At 56.2% G+C, this 25784-nt stretch overlaps 1 protein-coding gene across 1 annotated transcript in view; it reads left to right on the forward strand.

Annotated features, from left to right (window-relative positions):
* The window catches only part of COL16A1 (collagen, type XVI, alpha 1), a 51515-nt gene that overhangs the window by 20140 nt on the left and 5591 nt on the right, over positions 1 to 25784 (forward strand). Inside the window, exons 33-64 of the mRNA XM_011955452.1 lie at positions 47 to 100; positions 303 to 344; positions 682 to 717; positions 804 to 857; positions 1049 to 1117; positions 2977 to 3021; positions 3113 to 3139; positions 3895 to 3954; positions 4146 to 4193; positions 4312 to 4365; positions 8626 to 8679; positions 8898 to 8930; positions 11096 to 11212; positions 11298 to 11339; positions 11433 to 11519; positions 12248 to 12292; positions 13259 to 13303; positions 15041 to 15094; positions 15668 to 15721; positions 16258 to 16311; positions 17820 to 17864; positions 17966 to 18019; positions 18283 to 18318; positions 18667 to 18729; positions 21185 to 21256; positions 21453 to 21506; positions 22137 to 22181; positions 22374 to 22418; positions 22714 to 22767; positions 23195 to 23248; positions 24868 to 24918; positions 25255 to 25344. Of these exons, the coding sequence (XP_011810842.1) occupies positions 47 to 100; positions 303 to 344; positions 682 to 717; positions 804 to 857; positions 1049 to 1117; positions 2977 to 3021; positions 3113 to 3139; positions 3895 to 3954; positions 4146 to 4193; positions 4312 to 4365; positions 8626 to 8679; positions 8898 to 8930; positions 11096 to 11212; positions 11298 to 11339; positions 11433 to 11519; positions 12248 to 12292; positions 13259 to 13303; positions 15041 to 15094; positions 15668 to 15721; positions 16258 to 16311; positions 17820 to 17864; positions 17966 to 18019; positions 18283 to 18318; positions 18667 to 18729; positions 21185 to 21256; positions 21453 to 21506; positions 22137 to 22181; positions 22374 to 22418; positions 22714 to 22767; positions 23195 to 23248; positions 24868 to 24918; positions 25255 to 25344 (1737 nt within the window). The remainder of the gene's footprint in view (positions 1 to 46; positions 101 to 302; positions 345 to 681; positions 718 to 803; positions 858 to 1048; positions 1118 to 2976; positions 3022 to 3112; positions 3140 to 3894; positions 3955 to 4145; positions 4194 to 4311; positions 4366 to 8625; positions 8680 to 8897; positions 8931 to 11095; positions 11213 to 11297; positions 11340 to 11432; positions 11520 to 12247; positions 12293 to 13258; positions 13304 to 15040; positions 15095 to 15667; positions 15722 to 16257; positions 16312 to 17819; positions 17865 to 17965; positions 18020 to 18282; positions 18319 to 18666; positions 18730 to 21184; positions 21257 to 21452; positions 21507 to 22136; positions 22182 to 22373; positions 22419 to 22713; positions 22768 to 23194; positions 23249 to 24867; positions 24919 to 25254; positions 25345 to 25784) is intronic.

Consider the following 25784-nt stretch of genomic DNA (forward strand, 5'->3'; position numbering starts at 1 on the left):
CCCCTTTCCCCTGCAGGGACTCCATGGGCCACCTTGTGCCTTTTAGGGCCAACCCGGTCTACCAGGAGTTCAAGGGCCCCCAGGTCTGAAGGGCATGCAGGTATGTGTGAGTCTTGAGGCCCTGGGCTGCAGCTACGTGAGGGCAGGGGGTAGGATAGACAGATCCATGGGGGCAGTGGGCCTGGAGGGGGAAATGGAGGCAGGGTGCAGGGCAGGGAGGAGCTGGGGGAGAAGGGGCTGGGGAGAAGGGTGAAGGGTGACTGGGGAACCTCGAGCCAGGGACTGTCCTTCTGCCTCTTCAGGGAGAACCAGGGCCTCTAGGAAGGGGAGTCCAGGGACCACAGGTAAGTCTCTAGTCTTGCCTTTGCCTGTCCCTTCAACACTTCTATTAACCAACTACCTAATTCCATCCACTCCCAAACTGCAGGGCTCTGCCTACCCCTAGATGCACAGGACTTAGTTCTGGGACCAGGAGTCAGGCCATAACCCTGGCCTGCTGTTGCTTCTGTCAGGGACTTGCCTTTGACCCCAGCCTCTCTGACCCTCAGGGTCTCCTTGGGGAGCTCTTCTGAATTTGGGCTGGTAGATGCCCCACCCAGACCAGGTCTGCCGGTGTGGCAGGGCCAGAGGAACAGGTTGGCAGTGGCTGCTGTGTGCTAGTCTGCCCTTTCTGACTTGCAGGGGGAGCCTGGAGCCCCGGGTTTGCCTGGCATTCAGGTACGTCTGCCTGAGTCCTGGAGGAGGATAGCAGGCGAGGGGGCCATTCTAGGATATGGGTTAACTAACTGTGCTTCCATCTGCAGGGACTTCCGGGACCTCGGGGACCACCTGGCCCCACTGGAGAGAAGGGTGCCCAGGTGAGCCTCTGCCTCCATGGGCATTGGGCCTGCAGTATTCCAGAGTGTCCCAGCAGCAGGCACAGGGGACACGGGGGCCAAGTGATGCCTATCAGAGGGCTGCCCAAGACCTGTCGGGATGTGTCTTACCTGTTGGGTTGTAGCTGGCTTCCAATTCTGCCCCTGCAACCTTTGTACCCTCTCTTACACAGGGATCTCCAGGGGTAAAAGGAGCCACCGGACCCGTGGGACCTCCTGGGGCCAGTGTCTCTGGGCCTCCGGTAAGTCTTCTCTGTGCTCCATTCTGGTGGTGTTGCTGAAACCAAGGATGTTTCTGCTGGGAAGAGGGCACGGAGCTGACCCTGCCCATCCCAGCAGCACAGAGGATGGGAGGAGAGAGGCCACAGCCCAGCCTCAGACAAGGAAGACCTCACTCCTTTAAGGGAATGCTTGAATAATACAATAATGTTCACCACCATTCTTTGAGCAGTGATCATGCTGAGGTCCTGTGCTAAGCTCTAAACACAGAAATTCATGTCATCCTCACATCAGCCCTGTAAGGGAACTCACTTCATAGATCAGGAAATGGAAGGTCAGAGGGTGAGGAGGCAGAGCCACGGACTTCAGCCTAGGCCTGTCAGACTCAAAGCCCATCCCTAGTCATTAGGGACACGTGAACCGGTGCTGCCCAGTACAGCTGTCTATGAGGATGGAAACGCTGTGTTCGGCACAACCACAGGTGGCTGTTGAGCGCACCTGAAATGCGGCTAGTGTGACTGAGGAACTCAATTTTAAGTGACATTTAATTTTAATTAATTTAAATTTAAATAGCCCCATGTGGCTATGGACTACGGTATCAGACAGCACAGATCCAGACCAGCAACTACTTCCAGTGTAATTGGAAAGACCTTCCCTTTGTACTATTCCCCCAGTGGCTCCCATGTTTTAAAAGACGTGTCTATTGAACAAATTGCACGGATTAAGTAATCATAAGTGCATTTTCTCATTTTTAGTCATCAAAGACCTGTATAGTCGTCAGCTTCTACTCCACATGAACCCGCTAGAATTTTACCAGATAATCTAATTGCAGCCTAAATCAAAGGCATGCTACCTTTCAGCCAGTCTGTTCCATGCCAGGTGGTGGGCAAATGCGTAATTTGTCTTGGGCTTTTGGTAATGTTAAAAATAGCCCAGTGAACTGTATCCTATTCTATCTTTGCGGATCCCTGGAGAAATTCTAGTTCCAGTTTGGGATTCACTGATAGGAGAGTGCACCAATGTCCAAAGCAGGCGGGGACTCGCGCAAGTCCACACAGCCAGTCTCTATTGCCCCGCAGAGCTGGACAGCCAGGATTCCTGCCTGTCCCAGGGAGCCCCAGGGCAGAAGGACAGACATAGGCCAGGTCCTCAGGGAGCTTCAAGTCCCAAGTGTGAAGGTGGAGGAGCCCACATGAAGGAGCTATGGGAACACCCTGTGTGGCCAGGCTGGCCTCTCCTGGCCTGAGCAGACTCCATGCCGTTGTCCAAGCTGCTTTCCTTTCCAGGAGAATGTTCCAGACCTCTCCTCATGCTGAATTCCATCCAGCAGTCTTCCGTCCTCAGCCGCACACTTGCTAGGGGTGTGACCTTAGGCAAGTGACAGCTTCTCAACGTCTCCAGTTTTTTGTGGATAAAAAAGGGGCTGAAATCCCCTTCTCCCAGTTAGGTCAACAGACACAACTTTTGTGATAGGGAGAAAGTGTATCAAGCACTAAAGAGAGAGAGGAGAGAGCAGAGACTTCAGGCTACACACGCCTGGCTGCAGCTGGCTGCTGGGTCTATCATGAAGTTTCTTTAAGGCTCAGTTTCCTCACCTGAAAACCAGAACAATACCGTCCTGCTGGACTGGGAGAGGGGATTCCATTCAATGTTCCCTGACGGGTACTTGGCCTGGTGGCTGGCACCCAGATGTGCTCAGGAAATGCCAGTCTTCTTCCTTGTCCGGCACCTCAGTCTCCTCCACTGGAACATGGGCCCTGGGCCCTGGGTGCCAGAGGAGCCTGGCGCTGCTTCTGTTTGTCCTACAGCCCTTTTCTGCAGCAGGCCAGATGGCTGGCCGCTGCCCAGTCTCACCCTCTGACTCTGGGCTCTCTCCCTTCAGGGCCGTGATGGGCAGCAAGGACAGACAGGACCCAGAGGGACACCAGTGAGTACAGTGTCTCGGGACAGCAGGAAGCCATGGCTGGCCCTGCCTCGGCACCTCTATCTGCTCACCTTTCTGTGTTTCTTCCCTGCAGGGTGAAAAGGGACCACAAGGAGAGAAGGTGAGTTCCAAGGGCCTGTGACCCATACTCTGGGGGGTTAGCAGCCCCTCCAGCCTTCCCACCACGAATCAGGGGAGACTGTGCACATGAAGCTGCCTTGGACTGGAGGAAGGGGGTGGAGGAGGCATCCTGGGCTCCTTGCTACCCCCAGATCCCTGGTTTCAGGGGCTCCACATATCTCTAACTTCACCTGGCTGCTGGCCTGGGACTCAACCAGGATTATGGGAGACTGGAAAACTCCAAGGCCCCCTTAGGAGGGCAGTTGCATTTTCAAATGGGGGCTGAGTCAGAGGATGGGGCAGGAAGCGAGCTGGGAAGGACTAGTTGTGAGAGGGCAGAGAGGTGAGGGGCCCCTGAGAGAAGGGCATAGAAGCCAGGCTGGGCCCAGAGGAGTGGGGCTGCAGTTGTACTGAAGGCAAGATTACCTGCGCAGCAGCAGACAAGGTTATAACTGATGACTGTAACAGCAGGACCATCATTTGCTGAATAATCTCCATGCGACAGGACCCCTGTATACACGAATCCATTTTGTCTTCCTGAGACTCCATGCGCCTGGAATTACCGTTCCCATTTTACAGGCGAGGAGGCCGAGGTGCAGAGAGGTTGCACAGGTTGCCCAAGGGCAACCTCATAAGAGGCAGATCCTGGATTGAAACCCTGGCCTCTCCGTCTCTAGAGCCCCGTGCCTCTCGGATGTCCGTTTCAAGAGGCCCTTTGTCTTCATCCATGTCTCACAAAGGCTCTTGTCTTTTCAGGGTGAGCCAGGGGAGTGCTCCTGCCCCTCTCGAGGAGACCTCGTCTTCTCTGGCATGCCGGTAAGTGGCACTGGGAGAGCCTTCCCCCAGCCCGGGGGAGAGGAGCAGCTTCAGCCTCGTCTGGTGCCCAGTGTGCAAGGGCTCTGCAGGGCCGCACACCCCAGCCATCCGCCTCCCCACGCAGCCCCGCGCTTGGTGTAGACGTTGCCTATAACCTCTCCCCTTCTTTTGCGACCCCCACTCCCACCCAGGGTGCTCCGGGACTTTGGATGGGCAGCTCCTGGCAGCCGGGCCCGCAGGTGTGTCGCTTGTCTCCTCTTGTCTGCCAGCACCCCACGGCTTGTCCACCCTAAACAGCTGCTCTCAGCCATGGAGCAGAGCTCTTTGCTGGCTCTGACTCTTTCTTCTCTCCCTCAGGGTCCACCAGGTATTCCTGGACCACCAGGCCCCCCTGGAGTACCCGGGCTGCAGGTAAAGGGGGAGAAGAGAAGGAGGAGTTTGGGTGGCAGAGCTCATGCAGTCAGGGTGGCTGCTCCAGGCTGGAGCAGACATGCCATTTCTCACTCCTCTGTTCACCTGCCTACCCGGGTGGCAAGGAGGGCCCACTGAGCCTCTCGGCCAGGCTCTGCACTCCCAGCACGGTTTCAAGGAATGCCCTGTTGCATCAGCTGTCAGGAACCCACAATCTGGGTCAGATAAAAATCCCTTACCCTGGTACAGAGCCCGGCCCACTGTTTTGGAGCAGCATTCAACACTCATTCATACAACACGTGTTTTTGCACATTTGCTATTTTCCCAGCACTGTTTTAAGTGCTGTGAATACAGTAGTGGCTAAAAATAAAAGCCCCTGCCCTCTTGGAGCTTATATTCAGTAGGAAAGACAGACAATAAGCAAGATAAATAAATAAAATATAGTGCGTTAGAAAGCGATATGTACGAAGGAGAAAGGTAAAGCAGGGAGTGAGAATAGAAAATGGGACGAGGGCAGGAGAAGTATTTGCAAAATGTACTGAAAAGAAGGTGACGTTTGAATCAAAACTTAAAGGAGATGCGGAGAGAAGCTGTGAGGGAGAGGCTCTGTGGCAGAGAAAGCAGCCAGTGCAAAGGCCCAGAGGTGGCAATGTGCCTGATGTGTTTGGGGAATTGCAAGGAAGCCAGAGATAGTGAGGGGAGAGCATTAGGAGCCAAGATCTGTGTGACGCTGTGAATAAAGGGTACATTCCAGAGCCAGGCAGCCTGAACTTGAATCCCGGTTCTGCCTTGTGCTAGCTGTGTGATGGCAGGCAAGTTCCTTAACCTCTCTGTGTCTCACTGCCCTCTTCTGCTAAGTGCACCTAACTCATAGGGCTTTTGTGAGTATTAAACAAGTTAATGCATGTGAAGCGTATAGAATTGTGCCCATGACTATTATATATTATTTATATGACAAATGCTTAGAAGGCATTAGCTATCATTATTATGATGACAAGTACTATTATTATTTTACATCCATTCTTTCATTCATTTGAGCCTTACATAAAAAGCCCCCAAAGGAAGGCAGTGTTATTATTCCTAAGTCACAGCTGGACAAGCTGAGGCTCTGAGAGATAGAGTATCTTGTCTAAGGCCACCCAATTAGGAATGGACAATGCTGGACTGGGGCTTCCCCATGCAAAGCGCTTTTTGCCTTCTTCTGATGCCTTTCAGGACAGTTCCCAGTGGTTTGCATACCAAGCCATGTTTTCCAGAGGTTCTAGGTGGCATAGACACCACCGTCTGTGTGTCTGGCTCCCAGCTCCTAAGAGAGTGATTCTTACCTGAAGAAGCAGGGCAGCATCACAGGGAAGCTTTTTACAAGCTACTCCTCCTTGCCCCAATGATTTGATACATTTCGTATCTTCCCTCCCCGCTCCCGCTACCTTGGCACACCTCCCCTGCCACCGTGGGCTGGGAGTCTGCTCTAGTGAGCCACTGTTGCTGATGGGAGTCTCTGCCAGGATCCCAATTCTCTCTACCCCATTGGAAGTGCTGAACTAGAGCCCACGCCACATATTTGCAGCCACACATTTGCCGAGTGTCTGGGGCTTCCTGCCACACTGCCAGGAAACAGGATTCTGTCTGCAGAGGGCTTGCAGTTTCCTTGGGGAAGCATAAGAGTCATTTCAAAGTGACCCATTAATAAGTGAGAGCTGATGTAGTGTGAACCCTGCCAAGACATGCTGGGGAATGAGGCAGAAAAGAGTGACTGCTGAGTCTGGTCCCAGGCACCAGAGTCCTCGCCTAGTGCCAGCGCTTGAGACCAAGCCGAGGCTGCTGCTGACAGGTACCTGCCCCATGCCAGGTGGGATCCAGAAGGGCCGAGCAGCTCATTTATTCAAGTATAGAAACAGGCTCAGGGATGTACAGCACTTACTCATCCAAGGCCGTATAGTCCCAGTGCTTAGTTATCTCATTTCATCTCAATCCATTTCACAGAGGAGGAAGCTGAGGCACTGAGGTCAAGAAAGTTGCCTGAGGCAACTAGTAGGTCATTGAGCCTAGATTTCAATTCTGGCTGCACTTCGCTTCCACAGTAGGACGGCAGGTAGAACATTTAGTTCTGGGAGGTTGGGTTAAACAATTACAAAACATCAGGCCTGAACTAACACACTGGCCATGGAGAGGGGAGCAGGGGATGAGTAATGATTTAGGGCATGATAATTAACATGTTTGGGCCGTCGTGGTGGCTCATGCCTGTAATCTCAGCACTTTGGGAGGCCGAGGTCGGCGGATCACTTGAGGTCAGGAGTTCGAGACCAGCCTGGCCAACGTGGCAAAACCCCATCTCTACTAAATATACAAAAAGAATTAACCAGGTTTCATGGCACATGCCTGTAATCCCAGCTACTCGGGAGGCTGAGGCAGGAGAATTGCTTGAACCCAGGAAGCGGAGGTTTCGATGAGCTGTGATTGCACCACTGCACTCCAACCTGGGAGACAGAGTGATACATCTCAAAATAAATAGATAAATAAATAAATAAAAATAGTTGACATGTTCAAGACATTTTCCCTGTGCCAGGCACTACTCTAAGCCCTGATGGTGCACGGAGGTGCCAGCGGGTCTGGATAGTGGCTGGCTCCAAGTCTGACCCAGGCCTGGAAATTGCTCAGGGGCTGGTGATATGTTCCATTGCTGGGAGCTGGGACTTGAAGGGAGGCCATGTCTCAGAGTGCGCCAAGGAAATCCTGTGCAGGGAGGAGCAGGCTGAGCAGCGGTGCATTCACTCAACACGTACTTAATGCGCACCTCCTCCATGTCAGACACTGGGGATCCAAAATGGAACGTACTCCCTGCCTCCATGGAGTGTTTAATATGCAAACGTGCCTCAGGAATCTGCAAAGGGAACAGTGTCCGGATGACATGCATCTAACGTAACCATCCTTGCAGCCATTGTCTCCTTGAAGCCTCACCATAAACTATCCCTGTTTAACAGATAAGGAAACTGAGGCATAGAATTTTTTCCCCCAAATAAATTGCCAAAAGTTGTCCAGGCAGTCAGAATTTTGTGTCTAGATGAATCTGACTGGCAAGCAGCCACCCTTGCTGTATCCACGAGTGTTCTGGGGATGTCTGCTGAGGAATGATGCTGGAATCGTGGTTAAGAGAGGGGTGAGAAGCCAGTGATCCTCGCTTTGGACCTCAGCTCTGTGCCTTGCTCAACTTGTGACCTTTGGCAAGTACTTACTCTGGGTTCTCTTTTTTTTTTTTTGAGATTGCCCAGACTAAAGTTCAGTGGTATGATCTTGGTTCACTGCAACCTCCATCTCCCAGGTTCAAGTGATTCTCCTGCTTCAGCCTCCCGTGTATCTGGGACCACAGGTACACACCACCAAGCCCTGCTAATTTTTGTATTTTTAGTAGAGACAGAGTTTCGCCACGTTGGCCAGGCTAGTCTTGAACTCCTGGCCTCAAGTGATCCGCCCTCCTCAGCCTCCCAAAGTGCTAGGATTGCAGGCGTGAGCCGCCGCACCCAGCCTCCTCTGGATTCTTTGTGCTATTTTTAAGATGGAGAGAACAGCACCTAGTTTAACAAGATAACTGTGATGATTAAATGAGAAAGTAGGCTGGGTGTGGTGGCTCATGCCTATAATTCCAACATTTTGAGAGGCCGAGGTGGGAGGATCACTTAAGCCCAGAAGTTTGAGACCAGCCTACCAGTGAGACCTGGTCTCTACAATAAATACAAAAGAATTAGCCAGGCGTGGTGGTGAGCACCTCTAGTCCCAGCTACTCAGGAGGCTGAGGTGGGAGAATCGCTTGAGCTGAGTTCGAGGCTAAGTGAGCTATAATTATGCCATTGCACTCCAGCCTGGGTGACAGAGTGAGACCCCGTCTCTAAAAAGAAATAAAAAAGAAAAGAAAAAAGAAAGGAAAAAGAAAGAGAAAGAGAAAATATAGAAAAATGACTTAGCACAGAAATAAACAGTAGTTCCATGGAAGACCCTCTACTCAATTTCTGACTTTCCTCTGGTGTGTGGAGAAAACACTTGCTGTTGGACTGGTTTGGGGGGTCACTCTTCTGGGCTTCCTTGGCTTTCCCTATAAAGGGTCGAGAGGCTTTTGAGCTAAGAATAGATGTCAGTCTTGTGCCAACCAGGGCTCTCAGCTCTGCAGGACAAGGCGAAGAGGAGGCGGGGTGATGAGAAGGAAACAGGCTGACCAGCAGGCTAGAGAGATGGAGCCCACTCACTCGTGTCTCTTCTTGGCTACAGGGAGTGCCTGGAAACAACGGTTTGCCAGGACAGCCTGGGCTCACTGCGGAACTGGTGGGTACCAGCCAGGACTCCCTGTCCATGCCCCTTCCCTGCCTTTCCCAGGGCTGCTCAAGCTATGAAACTGGCCCGGTAGCTGCAGTGGGGGTCCCTCTTCTCTCCCCCTTCTGAGGCTGGAAGGCGCATAGCATGTCCCAAGGCTCTACCTGATCCCATAAGTCTCCATGTCCCTTCCCCTCGCCTGCTTGAGCCCACACATCTGTCTCTTGCAGGGATCCTTACCAATTGAACAGCACCTCCTTAAGGTAAGAGGGTACCCAGGAGAGAAGTGTGAGCTGGTGGGGGTGTCTCCTAAGGGGATTCTCTTAGTAAGTGCTCAGCTGTGTGGCACCTCGCAGAGAGAGCAGCAGTTTGCAGGGAATACGCGTTCCAAGCATCTGTCTAAGAGGGCCTAGCTGATGCCTGGCTTGTAACAGGCCCCCAGGCAACATTTGCTGAATGAGTGCTTAAAGGAATCCTGTGAAGGTGCCCACATGCCAGATGCTGTCGGCAGAACCCAGCCCTGAAGCCTGCCCGCAGCAGCTGGCAGTGAGACCCCGTAGCACCCTGGTCACACCGCGGCAGAGCCCAGCAGCTTCCAAAGCAAAGCAGAGGGGGTGAAAGTGCAGTGGTAGGGGGCTGTGAGATTGGGTGTGGCCTGGAAGAAAGCTTCAGCCGTTCTCTAGTCAATCCAGAAGGAATCCAGGGAGGAGATGGATTTGAGAAGCACTTCTGGTAGTCCAAGAAAGGGGACTTCGGACCTGGTCAGAGGGTCGGCCTGTGCCAGGGCCTATACACAGCCTTAATACCCTACCAGAGAGCTGGGGCCTGGTCCGGCTTCCCAAACTGAGCAGAAGTTCCTATTGGAATCAAGGGTTGCATAGCCCATCTTTGCTTAGTCACCTCTAGAAACGAGAGCACAGGAATTCCCCAGGTTGCCTTCAGGTTTTTGAAGGCGGCCCTTATGTTCCTGGACTTTCTCTCCTCTAGCTCAGCATCCTCAGGAGTCCTTCCCATGTGTTGGCCTCCAGAGCCCTCCTCATCCTGTCCACCCTCTTCTGACACTGGCTAGTCAGTGCTCTGGACATCCTGTGACCCTGATGGGTCTTGGTCAGGGCAGAGCATGGGGACTCTCTATCCCTCCCCTGCTCTGAACGGCAGATTTCTCCAAAAGCAGCCAGAGGAGGTCCGGGTAACCTCTGGGGAACAGTTACATGTTGGATTACAGCGGGGTTGTGGCAACAAAACCCCAAGCTCTTCTCCCCTCTGCTTCTGTCAATGACTGGGCGGTGATCGTGTGACTCTAAATCCAGGATTTGACATTTCTCCTGTAACATTTCATCGGCTGGCATCCTCATCAGGTGCTCTTCAGAGGATCCCAAATAGAAACTGTGCATAGTGTGGAGAAGGGGTCAGATGGCACCCCGGGGCATGCTGACCCAGAGCCCCAGCACCACCTGCACCCACAGTCCAGGACGCGTGGGGAGAGAGCGCTGGCTGTGGCCTAGGACAGGCCCACACCAATCCAGACTCCCACTTTCCTTAGACAAGTCACGCCGCCTGTCTTGAGTGCTGGCTTTCCCATCTCCACAATGCTTATAGATTCCCTGCCCCCCTGCACCGTCACGATGGGATGTGATCATGTGCAGGGCTTATTATGTACAGTGCCCAGCGTCATGGGTGCTGCGTAAATGCCAGCCATTATCCCTGGGCTTGGTGGTGAGCAGTGAAAGTGAGCAGGGGCTCCTGCCTGGGCATCTGTGGACACCACACTGGCCACAAACAGGCTCCAGGCTCCTGAGTCCTCAGAAACTGCAGGCTGGTTTTCACTAGTGGGTTTGATTTTTCTGGGAAAAGGACCCACAGCTTCCATCAAACTCTCAGAGAGGTCTGTGACCCAAAGAAGGTTAAACCCCTTCCTGTGGGGAAGACAATTCTGGTGGCGCAATCTGAGCCAGGAGCCTGTGAGCAATCCGAGATCTGTCCCAGGGGCTCCTGGGAAGGGCCTGGCTCCTCCTGCAGCTGTTCCTTTGCTCCCTTGGGCAGAGAAGCTGGCATTCAGAGCCAGCCTTTCCAGCCTCGCTCCTCGTGGCTTGTCCTCGCAGTGGGTGCAGGTTGCAGGAACAGCCGGGACAGATGGTCCCTCTGCGGGCCCCTCGCCTCCGCCCACACGCCTGTCTGGAAAGTGGCTTTGGCTTAGCTCTACCAGAGCTGCCTCCTGGAGGAAACTCAAAGCCAATTGATGGGAGTGGGTCCCCCGAGGATGGAGCAAAGCTACCGTAGGGATGTGGCTGGGGAGAGAGGGAGTGTGGGAAGAGGGAAGACTGCGGGGCAGGGAGCCCCGGCTCTGGGTTCTCAGGTGGGCTCCCCAGTTGGCCCATCGTGGCCATCTCTGACCCAGACCACACTCCTCTCCCCACTCCCTGATCAGAGTATCTGTGGGGACTGTGTCCAGGGGCAGAGGGCCCACCCAGCGTACCTCGTGGAGAAGGGAGAGAAGGGAGACCAGGGCATCCCTGGTGTGCCAGGCCTCGACAACTGCGCCCAGGTAGGGACTGGGCTTGAGGCCGCCCCTTGTGGGAGGGCTCCCTGGCTGCCTCATCAGACAGAGTGCCTCTCATTGTCCCTTGCAGTGCTTTTTGTCGCTGGAGCGCCCAAGAGCCGAGGAGGCCCGGGTGAGTGCCTCGCCTTATCTCCCCTGACCATGCCCCATGCCCCACAGGGAGAGGCCCTGATTGCCCACTGTCACCATCTCCATCCTTTTCCAGGGCGACAACAGCGAGGGAGATCCCGGCTGCGTTGGGAGCCCAGGCCTGCCTGGTCCTCCGGGATTGCCAGGCCAGAGAGGAGAAGAGGTAAGACCAGGGATGAGGCTTCATCCTTAAGGGGGCTGGGGCCCTATCTGCCTTTGAGACCTTCTGGGGGCCTCCGAGGCCTCACGTGACTGATGCCCTTTACCACTCTGGGCTCATCTGCTCTCCTGGCACATGGCTCCTCTGGAATACACAGGACCCAGGGTAGGACACACTCTTCCTTCCCAGTGCCCAGCTCTGTCCTCTGCCTGCAACACCCTTCGGGGCTCCTTCTTGCACTCCTTCAGCTCTGCTCAAGTGTCTCCTTCTCAGACTTCCCCTGACCACCCTCTTTAAAATTGAACACCACACCAACCCCAGAGCCTCCAGTCCCCTTGGCCTGAATCATACCAATCACCCTCCAGCATCCTGCCTATTTACTTCATTCAGGAACATTCCACAGGTATCAACTCAACACCAACTATATGCCAGCTCCTGTTCTATTTGTTAGTGTCCATGTCTCCCCTAGAATGTAACTGCTTTGAGGCAGGGGTTTTTATTTATTTTGTTTATGCTGTGATCCTAGCCCCTGGATTATGCCTGGTACATAATAGTTGCTCAATAAATGTTTGTAGGATGACTGAATGAGCCAAATGAAAGATTGTTCTGCTTGGACAACAGCTGCCCTCTGTTGACCTTGGCCCTGGCAAGCTGGGAGGAAAGCTGCTGGAACCCTGGGGGCTCTATGGGGCCTGGGCCTCTTCATCCATTTCCCTTGGCTTCCTTTGCAGGGTCCGCCTGGCATGAGGGGCTCCCCAGGTCCTCCAGGCCCTATTGTAAGTATCTGTGGTGCCCTGGCCTGTTTGAGAGGCTCTCAAAGGGGTCGTTACACTCAGACACCATCCCGCAGCCTTGTCCCCAAAAGGCTGGGCAAGGCAGGAGGAGGGAACTTCCACTGCCCTCCCCGTCCCTCCGCAGAGCATCTGCAGGAACTGTGCTCTCCTACCACCAAATGCCCTGGAACCACCCTGCTCTGCCCACTGCTTATGGTCCTGCTCAGGGGAGGTCCTCAGAGGCACATCTTTGCTTACCTGTCCCCACCCCCTGCTGCGCTTTCCACAGTGGCCCCAGGCTGCCCTCAGCAGGGGGCCTAGGCTTCAGGCTCACAGCCTCCCAGCCAGGGAAGCATGCGGCATGCCAGCCAGACCTCTCCATGCCCCTGTGATGCCAGTTCCCACAAGGGCTCGGGGCTAAGATGGAGCTGTCCTCCATTGCTCTGTAGGGCCATCTCTAGGGTAAATCTACAAAAACCAGACCAGGGCATCTATTCTGGAGTCCTCTGTGACGTTGACATGGCAGGAAAATAGAAGTGACTAGGAAAGATTGAAAGAACTGAAAATGCTTTCTTTGGAGAAGAAAATGGCTGGTGGGAGCTGTCTTAGAGCCAGGGAGCCCCCACTCGGGGGACAGTTGGAGGTCGAGTGGCAGGCATGGTGGGCAAGGCTGAAAGAAACGGGCTTCTGCTGCAACCGGGTCTTCAGTTAGACTCCGGAAGACTCAGGAAGCACTCTGACTCTGGAGCTGTTCCGCATCTCTGTCAACGGAGGAGCCATTCTTCCTGGAGCCAAGGGAGGAACAGTTGTCTTTTGAGCCAGGACTTTCAAGGAGTCTCTTTTCCAGCTGCCTTGAAAATACTCCCATGACCTCCTCTCCCCATGACCCCCAAGCCCCAGACTGTGCCCTCCAGGCTGTCCCAGGATTACTGTGCCTACGAGATGTGACCTGCCTGTTTCTCCCACCAGGGCCCCCCAGGTTTTCCTGGTGCTGTTGGCTCCCCCGGATTGCCTGTAAGAACCTAGCGCTGCTCGACCTCCCCTCCCCCCCGTCAGCCAGGTCTCTGTGGCTTTTGCTTGTCTCCCTCCTGTCGTGCCTTCACCTCCGTCCTCCGTGTTTGTTGTCCCCCTTCAGGCACGGTAGCTAACGACACGGGTTCTCTGAGGTCCCAGCAGCTTGGACATCCTCCCAGTCTCTGACTCCTTTCTGTTTTCTCCTCTCCCTCCTCTCCTGCGTTCTTTCTCTCCTCTTCTCTCTCTTACCACGTTCTCCATTTCTCCCACCATCCTGCAGCACTCCCGCAAGTCCTCCTGAGCTTGTGAACCTCCCTCTTAAGCTGGTGCCTCTAGGGGGCCCCTCCATTCCTGCCTTCTCACTCTGCCTCCTGCTTCTCACCACCTTCGGTGTTGCCTGAAGATTTGCTGAAAGTAGTTCTTGGGACCCTGCCAGGCACCTGGCTCAGAGCCCAGCAGAGATGCCAAAGCTTTAGGGCTTCACATTGCAGGCTGGCACAGGTTTGCTGCCCTGCTGCTTGGCAGGGCTGTCCAGAGGCACCCAGGGATTTAAAGGCAGCCCTTCCTGCACCTTTTCCATCGTCCTAGAGGAAACTCTCAGCTGCCTCCTCTTCCCTTCCTCTTCCTTGGCTCCAGTCCCAGTCTGCTCCAAGGCGGGGCATGTGATACCAGCCAGTTGGGTTTCTGGGTGTCGTGCGGCCCTGCCCCTCTGTGCCCGACACCTTGGCCGGCTCCTTCTGCCAGGTGTCGTTAATTGCTCTGCCTTCGTCATCGTCACAGGTGTGTTTACATCACCCCCAGCCTCACTGTTGCTCCCTCCTGGGTCACGGAAACTAACCTCCTGTTTGTCAGGTTGCGTGTTCCTGGGGCCTGGCTCCTCTCCTCCCAGGCCTGGTGATGGAGGCTCAGGGAGCAGGGCCCCTCCTCGTCACAGTTCCATCTGTCCCCACCTCCTCATCTGTGGCCGGGCCTTGTCTGTTTCTGCTTGCTTGGGTGAAGGGGCCATCTGTCCGTCTAGCCATCTGTCTTGTGTCGTGGAAAGGTTTGGGCGCCGTCTCTTGAGGGGATGAGGGAGAAGGGGGCACAAAAGATGCCCCTAATGGTGCGGCACCCGCAAAAGCCAGGGTAAGGAATTAGGGGTGGGGGCTGTAGCTCTCGTGGAAAGTGACGTGCCCTCTCACCGTACAAAGTGACAGGGACTGCTCTGGAGGCAGCCTTCCTGTGTCTCTCCCCTGCCTCCCTCCAAGAAAATGATTTTTGGCTTGGGGTGGGGGACTTGGACAGGTAAGTGTTGGATGTCGATGAGGTGATACACTTTGGTGGCAGCATCCATCTGGGGTACCTCTCCTGATGGTTGCCCCTCAGAATGAGCACACATCTGATCTGTCAGCTTCCTAAAGGTGTACCCCAGTCAGTTACCATGGCAGGGCATACCAGTGACGGGCAGCTGAGAGGTACCCTCCCAGAGTCACCCCCACTGGAGGGCATATCTCTACAGTTACCTGTCTTGCAGAGTATCCTCCTGAAAGGCACCCATATGTGGGGGTTCACACCCCTACCACTCATCCTGCTGGAGCACACCCCTTATGGGTCACCTTGCTAGGGACACTAGGAGAGCCACTTTGGCCTCCACATTTGCCTGGAGTGGGAACAGAAGGCAGTGGGGCAGGGGGAAGGAGTCAGGGGCTGGGTGGGGACAGCCCGCTCCTGCAGTTTCTCATGATTTTTCTCTCCAAGGGCCTTCAAGGAGAGCGAGGCCTCACAGGCCTGACTGGAGACAAGGGGGAGCCGGTAAGGGGAAGCTGGCAGGGGCTGGAAAGGGAGGAAGAGCTGGGGAGGCAGAGCTTGGGCTCCGAGGGGTGGCTGCTGAGTGGAAGCTGGGAGGTGGACTCCTTATGACTCTCTGCCGTTCTGCCAGGATTCCCTCAGTGTGAGGTTTGCACACTCCCCCAGGAGCAAAGGAGGCCGATCTCCACGTGCCCTGACTCCCTGCCAGAAGCATGCATAGCCCCGGTCCTCCAGCAGCGTCCCTGAGGGCTCCCCTCCCTCCCTCGGCCTTCCTCACTCAGCATCCCTTCCCACCCCCTCCTCCCTGGTCCTCACACCTGCGCTGGAATCCCTGTTCCGGCTCAGCTCTCAGGGTCTGGGCCAGGCTGGGGTTCACATCCCCAGCCCAGGTCTGTGGTGGAGGTCACGACCAAGGGGACCTGGGGCTTGGGGAGATGGCCCAGTGTGCAGTGCTGGGGCAGGCTGGCACCTGCTAGATGGCAGCCCCAGAGGTTTTAGCTTTGGCTACCCTCTTACCCAGCGAAGGGAGAAGAGAAATGTTAGGGGGCTATCCATCATGTCTGCCTTTCTTTGTAGGGTCCTCCAGGGCAACCAGGTTATCCAGGTGCCATGGGCCCCCCAGGACTGCCTGTGAGTACGGGGACCCTTGCTGGGGAGTGGGTGCTGGGTACTGGAGGATTGGCCTGGTGGTCAGTACAGAGCCAGGCTGGGCAACCCTTGGCGGGCTCCCCATTCATGGGCATTTCAGCCTCTTCCTTTGCCTAAAGTCCATGCAGCCCCCTCTCCCCATTGTAGGCCCCCTTGGCAGCGTGGCTTGGTCCCACCACTCTGCTCAGGCCTGACTCTCAGAACACTCTGCCAGGCCCAGACACGGCAAGAACTGAGATCTGCCTCCTGGGGGTGGGGGTTTGGGAGATTGGAGAGACAGCTTAGAGGCGCCGCCCCCACAGAAGCTGCTGCGTGGGCGTGTCCTCCTTTTCCAATGGGGGCTTGGGGGACACGGTGGCTGGTGGGAGGCACGGCAGCTTTGGAGCACCCAGCAGTCCTCCCAGTGCCATCCCCCCAGAGCCGGTCTGGGTACCAGCTGCAGTCTCCACTCCTCGCATTAGCGCCGTGACGGGCTAATTCTGCGGGGCTAATTCCACTGTCTCTTTGCCACTTGTCAGGGCATCAAGGGGGAACGTGGCTACACCGGGTCAGCGGGAGAGAAAGGAGAGCCGGTGAGTCCCAGCAGCGCGGGGGCGGGTGCAGGGCTGCACGTGGAGCCGCACAGCCTCCGGCTAGAGACTTGGCAGCAGCCTGTGAAGGGGAGGACTGTGACCCCTGCTGCCCGCCGCCCCCCCCCCCCGCCCCCAAGCCTGCAGCACAGGCTGGGCCCTGCGGAGGTGGAGGCTGTGAGGAAAATCCCCGCAGGGCTGCCAAGGGGAGGGGGCCAGGAGGCAGCTGCAGAAGCATTCCTCTGCCTCATGTAAAGGAGGACCTGGGACTATAGACCCCCAGTGGCCCCCAGGCTCCCCAGAACCACCCTCCAGAGCCAAGGCCTGCCAGGCCCCATGTTGAGCACAGGAGTTGGGCTGTGACCAGATGAGGACACTGGGGCCCCCAGAGTGACAAAGCTGAGACTCACCCAGGGTCCCGAAGCTAGTGAGTGAGTCAGTGGTGGAACCTGGACTTGAACCCATGTCTATCTGGTGAGAAACCTCACAAACCTCAGATCTAGGATCAGTCAAACTGGGACTGCAGCCTTACAGAGTCACCAATTTCAGTGAGGTCCCCGTAGAATTCAGCAAACTCCATCAGGCATTTACTCAGTAACAGATATTTCTCAGGGGCCTGCAGGGTGCCAGGCTCCCCTCTGAGGATGTCTCCGTGAACAGAGCAGGCAGTTGCCCTCTTGCCCTGCCATGGGGGAGGCAGCTGCCAGATGAATAAACAAGTGCCTAGGAACGATGAGGGCTGGGACTCCTGGAGGAAGTGGGACAGGGGGGAGGGGCTGGAGAGGTGTTTGGGTACCATCGAAGCGGAGGGGCAGGAAGGCCTCTCTGAGCAGGTGGCATTTGAGCTTAGAGCTGACTAGCAGGAGGGAGGGATCCCTGTGGCTGTCTGTACTGGGGAATTCCAGAGGGAGAGGCTGGGCGGGGCACTGCAGGAACAGCTTCCAGCCATCAAATGATTTGGCAAGAGTTCAGGGGACCTAGAACGGGGAGAAGGGGGCATTCTAGGTAGGAGGGAAAGCTGTGCTGAGGGTGCAAAGGCCTGGGGGTGGGAGGATATAGAGTGTGTCAGAGAACAGCAGTCTGACTGAGCAAGGCGGAAGATGAGAAGGAGAGAGGGAGGAGAAGTGGGAAAGGGTGGCTGGTGCCAGATCACAGGCTGCCTCAAAGATCAGCGTTGTTGGAAAGTGTGCACCCCACTCAGAGGCAGGGGAGCCACACAAGGTGTTTGAGCAAGAGAGTGACATAATCAGAGCTGTGCTGGAGGAGAAGAGGGCAGCCATTTGCTGGCTGACTTGGAGTGAACCAGGAGGTGGCAGGACAAGTTAGGAGGCTGGTTCAGCAGCTCAGGCAAGAGCAGGAAAGCCTGAGCAGACCAGGCAGAGGGGGCCTGCCAGCTCAGGGGCCTCCCAGCATGTGCCGCCTCTGTTCTGGGCAGACCCCTGTCACATCCCCCTATCTCATCCTTCACCTCCCCAGGAGGAATGACTGATTCTGTTCCTTTGTGTCCTCAGGGCCCCCCAGGATCTGAAGGCCTCCCAGGCCCCCCAGGCCCAGCGGTGAGTGAAGGAGGGCACGGGGAGACGTGGTCCTGGTCTTGTCCTGGGATCTGAGGGCAGGAAGATTAGGTTTCGGCTGCATTGTTCTCTGTGGGTGACAGGGTCCCAGAGGAGAGCGAGGACCCCAGGGGAACTCGGGTGAGAAGGGCGACCAGGTGAGTGACGATTGGGACCCAGCTGCAGGGAGGCAGAGAAGGGGCTGGGTCCCTGATGATCACCAGCTCTAGTCTCCCCACCCTACCTGTCCTTGGCTTGTGACCTACCTCATGCCCAGAGCCTTACCTGCCAGCCATGGTGGGCAGAGGGGAGAGCAACGCCCCTGGGTTTGAGGGTGCCCCACCTGTCACTCTTTCCTCCTGGGCAGCCAGGCAGGAGAGAGGGGGTGGCACAGTACACTGTAGCTTGCTTCTCGCCCTAGGGATTTCAAGGCCAGCCAGGCTTTCCGGGCCCACCGGTGAGTGAAGAAGACATAAAGCCGGCTCTGTCTGATGTGGTCTCAGCGGGAGGGGCAGGCCTGACCAGGCCAGGCTAGGGGAGGATGGTCCTGGGGAGAAGAGGGGAGAGGCAGGGGAGAACGGCCTGGGTGGCCAGGCCTGATTCCAGGAACCAGGACCTGGAGAGCCCAGCCTCTTGGGTGGGCCCCAGCCCGGCAGGCCAGGCAGATGTAATGCTCCCAGGGGGTGCTTCTAGGAAGTCAAAATGAATTGCATTAACAACAGTGCATCACACACAGGAAGAAGAAGGAAGGGAAGCTCCCCCTCCAGCCCCACTTTCATTCCTGCCTGCCCCTTTGTTGATACAGGGTCCCCCTGGATTCCCAGGCAAAGTTGGAGCACCTGGCCCACCTGGCCCTCAAGCAGAGAAGGTGAGCAGGACCCCGGGTTGGCCAAAGTCACAGATCTGAGCCATGCAGTTCCCATGCCCTTGTTCCACCCCTAGCATCAGGCTTTCAGGAAATTCCAAGACTGACCCAGTTGCATCAAGGCTGGGAAAAGAGGCCTCCAGGATGGGCCAAGTGACTACCGGAGGCTGACGGGGCCTGCAGCGGACCAGTGGGCTCCTGAGGATGTCTGCTTGGCCCAGAATGCCTGCGGCCTCCGTTCAGCCCAGGCCCTTGTCTGCTGGGATGGGGGGGAAGACAGGGAGGTAGGTGGGGAGGAGGCGGGGGTCTGATGGAGGACTAGAATGCGACAGGCAGCCCAGGCCACCTTCGTCTCCTGGGTGGGAGGACGAGCAAGGAGCTGAGAGAAGGGGAAGCACGTCCTGAAGGAGGACACCAATGTGGAAGGGGAATGGGCTCCTCCTGGGTAGCCATGCTCCAGTTGTCCCCAAGGGCCCAGAGAGGGCAGGGGTGGCCTGTGTCCTGCCTGGTGGCAAGGATTGGGGGAGCAGCAGTTGGGGGAGCTCCTATGCCGGCTGCTCTTGACTTTGGCTTGATAAATGCTGGAGACATGGCTCTGCCTTGGTTTGGGGCTGACATCCCTGTCTCGGCCCAACCTCTGGGCTCCCTAGATGTGCTGAGTGGGTGGTATAAGAAGCCCCAAGATTGACTTCTGAGCTGGGGGTCTGGGGGATCTGGGTCCAGAGGGACAGGTAGGAGCCTACAGCCTTGTGGAGATCCTCTTTTCCCTGAGAGCACACGCATGAACGTCTCACTGTGCAGGTGAGGAAACTGACGCCCATAAGGCTTGGGGCAGCCCAGAGGCACACAGTGGTGTCAGCAGCAGAGCTGAGACTTCCTTCCCAGCTCCAGGAGGACCTGGGACGACCCTCACTACCTCCCCAGAGCCCATGCTGATCAGCCATGGTTGGGACAGTGGTGGTTGCTAGCTCTCTTCACTTCCCTTCCCTGCAGAGGACCTGAGTGGCAGCCCCTGCTCTCCTTAGGCTGGTCATTGCAGAGAATCCCAAACCTCTGGCCAGTGGTTCTTCACCCCAACTCCCAGTGGGGGCTAACATTGGTTGGGGCTGTGCTGACCCCTCCTGGTGGCTGGTGGCATTGCAATGCCCCCCAAGTTCTTTTTCCCCTTTGCTGAGTCTCTCTAGCAGGATCCCTTCCCTTGACCACCCTACAGCCACTGATCCAGGGCAGCCACCCTCTCCACAATGGGAGAATGCAGCAGCCTTCCCTGCTATGCTGCTTGCCTCCCACTGCCTTTTCTGGTAAACTCCAATCCATGCATCAGTTCTTGTCACTCTTCTGCTTTGAACCTTCAATGGCTCCCCAGTGCCTGTAGCAGAGGTTTTTAGACTTTATTTTGTAGTCCCAGAGCCTTTTTATCACATAAAAGCAAATGTAAAAACCTCAATCTACAAAACAAACACAAGTGGAGTTCCCTGGCTGAGACAACGGTGGGGGTCCTGGAGTCCCCTTCTTCAGTCCCCACTTCATGACCCCAGCTTCGAGACTCCCCCAGGAGCCCCAGCACTCTGAGAAGTACAGCTTAAAAACCACTGACTGTTTGATAAAGTTTAGCACAGCGTTCAGGGCCCCCACTCATTAAGGTGACTCTTCCAGCCTCTTCTGCCTGCTGGCCCATCCCACAGGCTCCCCCAGACGCCCTGGCCAGGCCAGGCATGTGGCCACTTGCAAACCTTTATCCTTCTCTTAGGTTCCCTTTGGCATGTGCTTTTCTCCTCCACCTGCCCAATCCCAGAGTCTAGCATCTGGTGACACCTCTGTGACACTTTCCCTGATCCCCAGCCAGAGGGAACTGCTCCCCGTCCTGGGCTCCCTCAGCTCCTTTCCACACAGAACACGTGGACTGTTGTATTGCCCCTGGTTGAGTTGGGCCATGACCCTCACTGGACTGTGAGCTCCTCGAGGACAGGGGCACCCACTTTTTCATCTTGGGGGATCAGAGCCCACATGGCACTGGGTGCGCTGTTGACGCCTTTGTGCAGCCCTGGCCCATGTCTACTGGGATGCGGGGGAAAGGCAGGGAGGTAGGTGGGGAGGAGGCAGGGGGTCTGATGGAGGAGTAGAATGCAACAGGCAGCATTCGCAGCGGATTGAAGCTGTGCTTTCAGTTCAGCACATGCTACTGAGCCCCTGCCATGCCAGCCCCTGGGTCAGCACTGGAGAAGATGCCCTGTGCCTTCCTCATGGGGCAGCAAGGCAAGGGGATGCTTTGCAGATGAAGACAGATCCTCCTGGGGAGGCGATGAGTGGCACATATGCAGTTAGACAGGGACAGACTGGGCCCAGAAGCCAGCTGTCTTGATTCCAGCAGTCACCAGGACCCTTGACCCAGGGCCTGGTCTCCACAGCGGGGGCAAAGCCCTGATGACTTTATTGGTTGTGGGGGGCTGGTTTCCAGGGCAGCGAAGGGATTCGAGGCCCATCAGGCATGCCTGGTTCCCCTGGGCCACCGGGACCTCCTGGGATTCAGGTGAGTGTGTGCCCTTTTAGCGTGGCAGGTGTGTGGGGTGTGTGCGCATGTGTGTGGTGCATGTGTGTGGTACACGTGTGTGTGTGCTGGGATGGGAGTCAGGGGAGGGGTGGAGAGAACTGAGGGGCTGGGCCAGGTCTCCCACCTCCTAGGACTCTTGCACCAGCATGCAGAAATGCCTCTTTCCTGTTTCCAGGGCCCCGCCGGTCTGGATGGTCTGGATGGGAAGGACGGCAAGCCTGGCTTGAGGGTGAGATGATGGGCCGGGAGGGCAGGCATCCCTTCCCCTCCTTTTTGCCGGGGGAGCCAAAGTCAAGGTAACCTTGATGGAAAGAACCAAAGTATCCCCATCTTTGTCAGGAGGCACCCATGCCCTCCCTTGGTCTGTCTTTCTCTGCACTCCAGCTCCCTGATGGCATCACAGCCCCTTGGCTTCCCAGTTCTCCTAGTGGCCTTAAGCAGGTTAGGCGAGCTAGGTCTCACCAAAGGCAGGATGGTGAAGGCACTATGTATGTAGAAACTCAGACAGCTGAGGAAACCAGGCTGGGCTTCAGGAAGAATCAGGGTGTGGACATGGAAGGACTTGAGCAAGCCCTGGCTCCTTGGGTTTTGCTGGGGAATCTGAAAGGGCTGGGGCCATGGGACAGAGTAGAACATCAAAGTCAGCCCCCTTATATATCCCAAAGAAGGAAAGCTAAGGCCCGGAGAGGGGCAGGAAGTCACTGAGGATCCACAGCCAGTCAGAGGCTGAGCCGGGTTTGGATTCTTCCCTCCATCCTGGGATAGCGGAGGAGGGCTTGAGAGAGGGGAGGACAGTGATATGAGTTGGATACAAGCTGAGCAAAACTCTTGTCTCAATCCTCCTTGTCTCTTTCCCTAGGGGGACCCTGGTCCTGCTGGCCCCCCTGGACTCATGGGACCACCGGTAAGTTGAGCTAGAGGAAGGAGTTGGAAGCTGCGCAGTTGCAGCTTCTGCCTGGGTGGTTGCAACAGCTCAAATGCAGATCTTCCGTGGACCATGTTATGACTTTGGATTGGTTTGAACTGAGGACGGAGGAGTGGGAAGAGGCCCCCAGCTGACATGAGGGACATGAGAACTCCCTGCCTTTTCTTTCAGGGCTTTAAGGGGAAAACAGGACATCCTGGCCTCCCAGGACCTAAGGTAAGGGCTGGTGACCTCTGCCAAGCAGGTTGTGTCTGCTTTCCTGAAGGCCTGCCCCCAGGCGGACATGGCAGCCTATCCTGGGCAGAGAGGCCATCCCAGCATCAGCCTCCTGGGGCCACCGGTGCCTGGCAGCAGACTGGGTCAGGGTTTCTCTGTCTACCAGCTGGAGGGCATCAGAGGGCCTCTGGCCAAAGCTGGGGCAGGTGGCAGGGCCCCTCTGATGTGAGGTTGACTTAGGGTAGGGATGTCAAGTGAAGGTCTGGTGAGCTCCAGCTGCTCCTCTCTCTTCTAGGGTGACTGTGGCAAACCAGGTCCCCCTGGCAGCACTGGCCGGCCTGGCGCAGAGGTGAGGACCAGGGATCCACACGGCTGCCTTCAGTTTGCCTTTGGACTCTGAGGAGTCTGGGATGCAGCTGCTTCTTCCTGCTCACTGGCAAATTGGCTGCTTTCTGTCCTCAGCCTTCTGGGAGGGGTGTCACCCAACACTGCATGTCTTGAACTTTCTCCCTCCTCTTAAGGGTTGTAACTGGTTCTGCTCCCTGGAGGTTGCTGGGTCACCAACCTAAAAAGGCAGGGCCTGGCCTGCTCAGGCTGAGGGTCCACCTTCTCTACCTAACTCTCTGGGAGACTTGGGTCTGGAGGCTGGGAATTGGCCCCGCTCCTTTGGCCGCTGGCGTTACCACCTATTCTGCCCAGCCCCCTCCCACCCGACAGCCACATGGTGCAAGCCAGTCAGTTTCAGTGTCATTTTTTCCTTTTCCTGGCTCCTGCAGGGTGAACCTGGTGCCATGGGACCCCAGGGAAGACCTGGTCCCCCCGGCCACGTTGTGAGTTGAACCACTTTTGTCTCCGTCTCCATAAGAATGAGCATTTTGGCGGGGTGGGTAGTGGCGCGTAGGCTGTCATGACCTGAGAGAACTTGCCAGAGGGACTGCCCCAGCCATGGGAGCTAGACGGGGCCACTGGGGCCACTCCTTCTGTGGCTTCCAGGCTTTTTGTTATTTTCTTATTTTCTGGGCACATTCAAGTTCACTTCTCAGATGAAGGTCATTCAGTCAACAAATAATCGTGGAGCCCCTGCGCCATGCCAGGCTCGGGGGACTTGCTGATGAGCTGGATTGGGGCCGGGGAGACAGAGTGACAGAAAGAGAGGAACCAGGGGTGACTTCTGCATTTGGCTTGGGCAACTGGGTAAATAGGTGGTGTGTTTCCCAAGATGAGGTGACTTGGAGAGGACATTTATCAAGCAATAATGCATTTCCTGTCTACTTTACTCATCACTAACACAGACGACTGCCAGGCAGCGCCTTTGATCAGTGTGACGGCACTGAGCTGATGCGACTCCAGAGAAAAGCGAAGATCCTGGCATTTTGTTGCAGCCCTGTTGTGGCTGGCTGCATAATAATTTCCAGGAGGCTCTTGGAAATGTTAAAAATAGTTCACGACCAAAAAAAAAGAACTCTCAGGCCCCCATCACTATTTTTATGCATCTCAAGGGGTCCAGAGGCCCTGGATTGGGAACACCATATTGAGCCTGGTTCCCCCTCACATTGCAGATGACAGGGGGAGGCGCACTCAGAAGTGTGGCCCCGTCGGAGACTCAGTGGGGCTGGGGCCAAGGGGGTGCAGGGTTCCGCCTCTCACTTCTGTCCGTCTGGCCCCGTCGTCTTGCGATGTGGCAGTCTCTGTGCTGGACACTTCCACCCCAGGAGACTGGAGACGAATAGAACACAGGCTGTGGCCTCTGGAACGTTCCCCCTGGGGGTGTGGAGGGAAGCGCTCTGAGAGAGACCCAAGTGCGGGGGGTTCAGAGAAGTTGTCACTCTGACCAGGGAGGTGACCTTTTGCACCGCAGAGGCATCAGATGTAGGCATCAGAGCTAGAGGAGGGCATTTTAGATGCCACCCTAGTGCAGCAGCCAGGTCTATCTGGGTGTTGGAGTCCTGTGCACCCCAGTGTTCGCCAGTGAGTGTTGGCTCCTTGTCACTGTGGATGGTGGGGTCAGTGCCAAGCCCCTGCCCCTCACCCCCTGCTACACAGACCCCCAGCTCCTGGTCTTCCCTTCTCCATAGACCAGCAGGAAGTGGGCTGCCTTTAGGGAAGCAGGGGTCTCAGTAGCCACCTAGGCCAGGGAGTAACTCCCCCAGGCCTTTCTCCACTGCACTTAGCCTCTGGCCATGGCTTTCAGATCATCTCCCTCAGCACAGCCCCAGATGCTCCACTCAGCCTGCGTTGGAGGGAGGGTCCTGTGTGCCCAGGACCCCCAGGCCTCAGCTCTGGGCGCAAATCTTGTCAGAAGCTCAAGTGCAAGACCAGAGCGAAGGAAGGTTTCCAGAGGAAATGGAGCTGCTGAAGTTTACAGCTTGCTCCTGCTGTCAGGCCCTGTGCCTCCCAGGGGTCTTACTGTTAGAACCTGTTTCTATCCCACTGACTCATCTCTCTTTAGGGGCCACCAGGGCCTCCAGGCCAGCCAGGACCAGCTGGGATCTCTGCAGTGGTAAGTAACACACTCCGCTCCTTCCTCCCTCCCAGGAGTTTTGCCCTGCTTGGCTGTGAGCACCATTCAGAGCAAGCTGTGGGGATGCAGAACAGTTTGTCTCATCCCCTACTTCCCTGGTGTCAGCCTCTCCTGCCTCCAAAGATCTCGCCTTCCAGGATGTGGTAGAGGGCTTTGGAGAGGGCTGGAGGTCATCTCAGAGTCCTGTTGCAAGTTCAGGCAGTGCCACCTCTCCTTGTAGTCCCTGCCACAGGATGGGGTGTCTGTCTCTGTCTACATGGGGGTCCATTTTGCCTGCTTCCCTCCCCTCTCACTGTCCCCCTTCCTATTCTCTAGGGTCTGAAAGGAGACCGAGGAGCCACCGGAGAAAGGGGCCTTGCAGGCCTCCCAGGCCAGCCCGGCCCCCCTGGACACCCTGGCCCCCCGGTAAGATCCCACATCCTACAGCACAGCTCAGGGGGAAAGAGTCAGTTGGCTTAAAGCCCGTTGAGCACAGCAGAATATATCTGGGGTCTCCAAGGAAGGAGGGGCCGTCAGCATGGCAGGACGGCAACGTGGTGCTCAGGCCTGAGGATCATGCTGAGTTTGGAAGGACAGGCCCTGCAAGGCAGTGCTGTGCCAGGCTGCACACGAGGTCACTGCCTGTGACGGTGCCACAGCATCAACCTTCTGCAGACCCCTCAGCTATGCATCCCTGTTCTGCCCCTGCCCCTTCCCCGGGGGAGCTTGTCGGTAACCACAGAAAATCTTGCTAAATGTCAGGAAGCAGAAATGCAGTGCTGTTACTGTAACTTCTCAAGGTCCTCGGAAACCAGGACTCGGTCTCCGCTCACGTTTAACACTAAGAGCGCTGATATATCGGTCAT

This window comes from Colobus angolensis, unplaced genomic scaffold (assembly GCF_000951035.1).
Source record: "Colobus angolensis palliatus isolate OR3802 unplaced genomic scaffold, Cang.pa_1.0 Scaffold4, whole genome shotgun sequence".
Lineage (NCBI taxonomy): Eukaryota > Metazoa > Chordata > Mammalia > Primates > Cercopithecidae > Colobus > Colobus angolensis.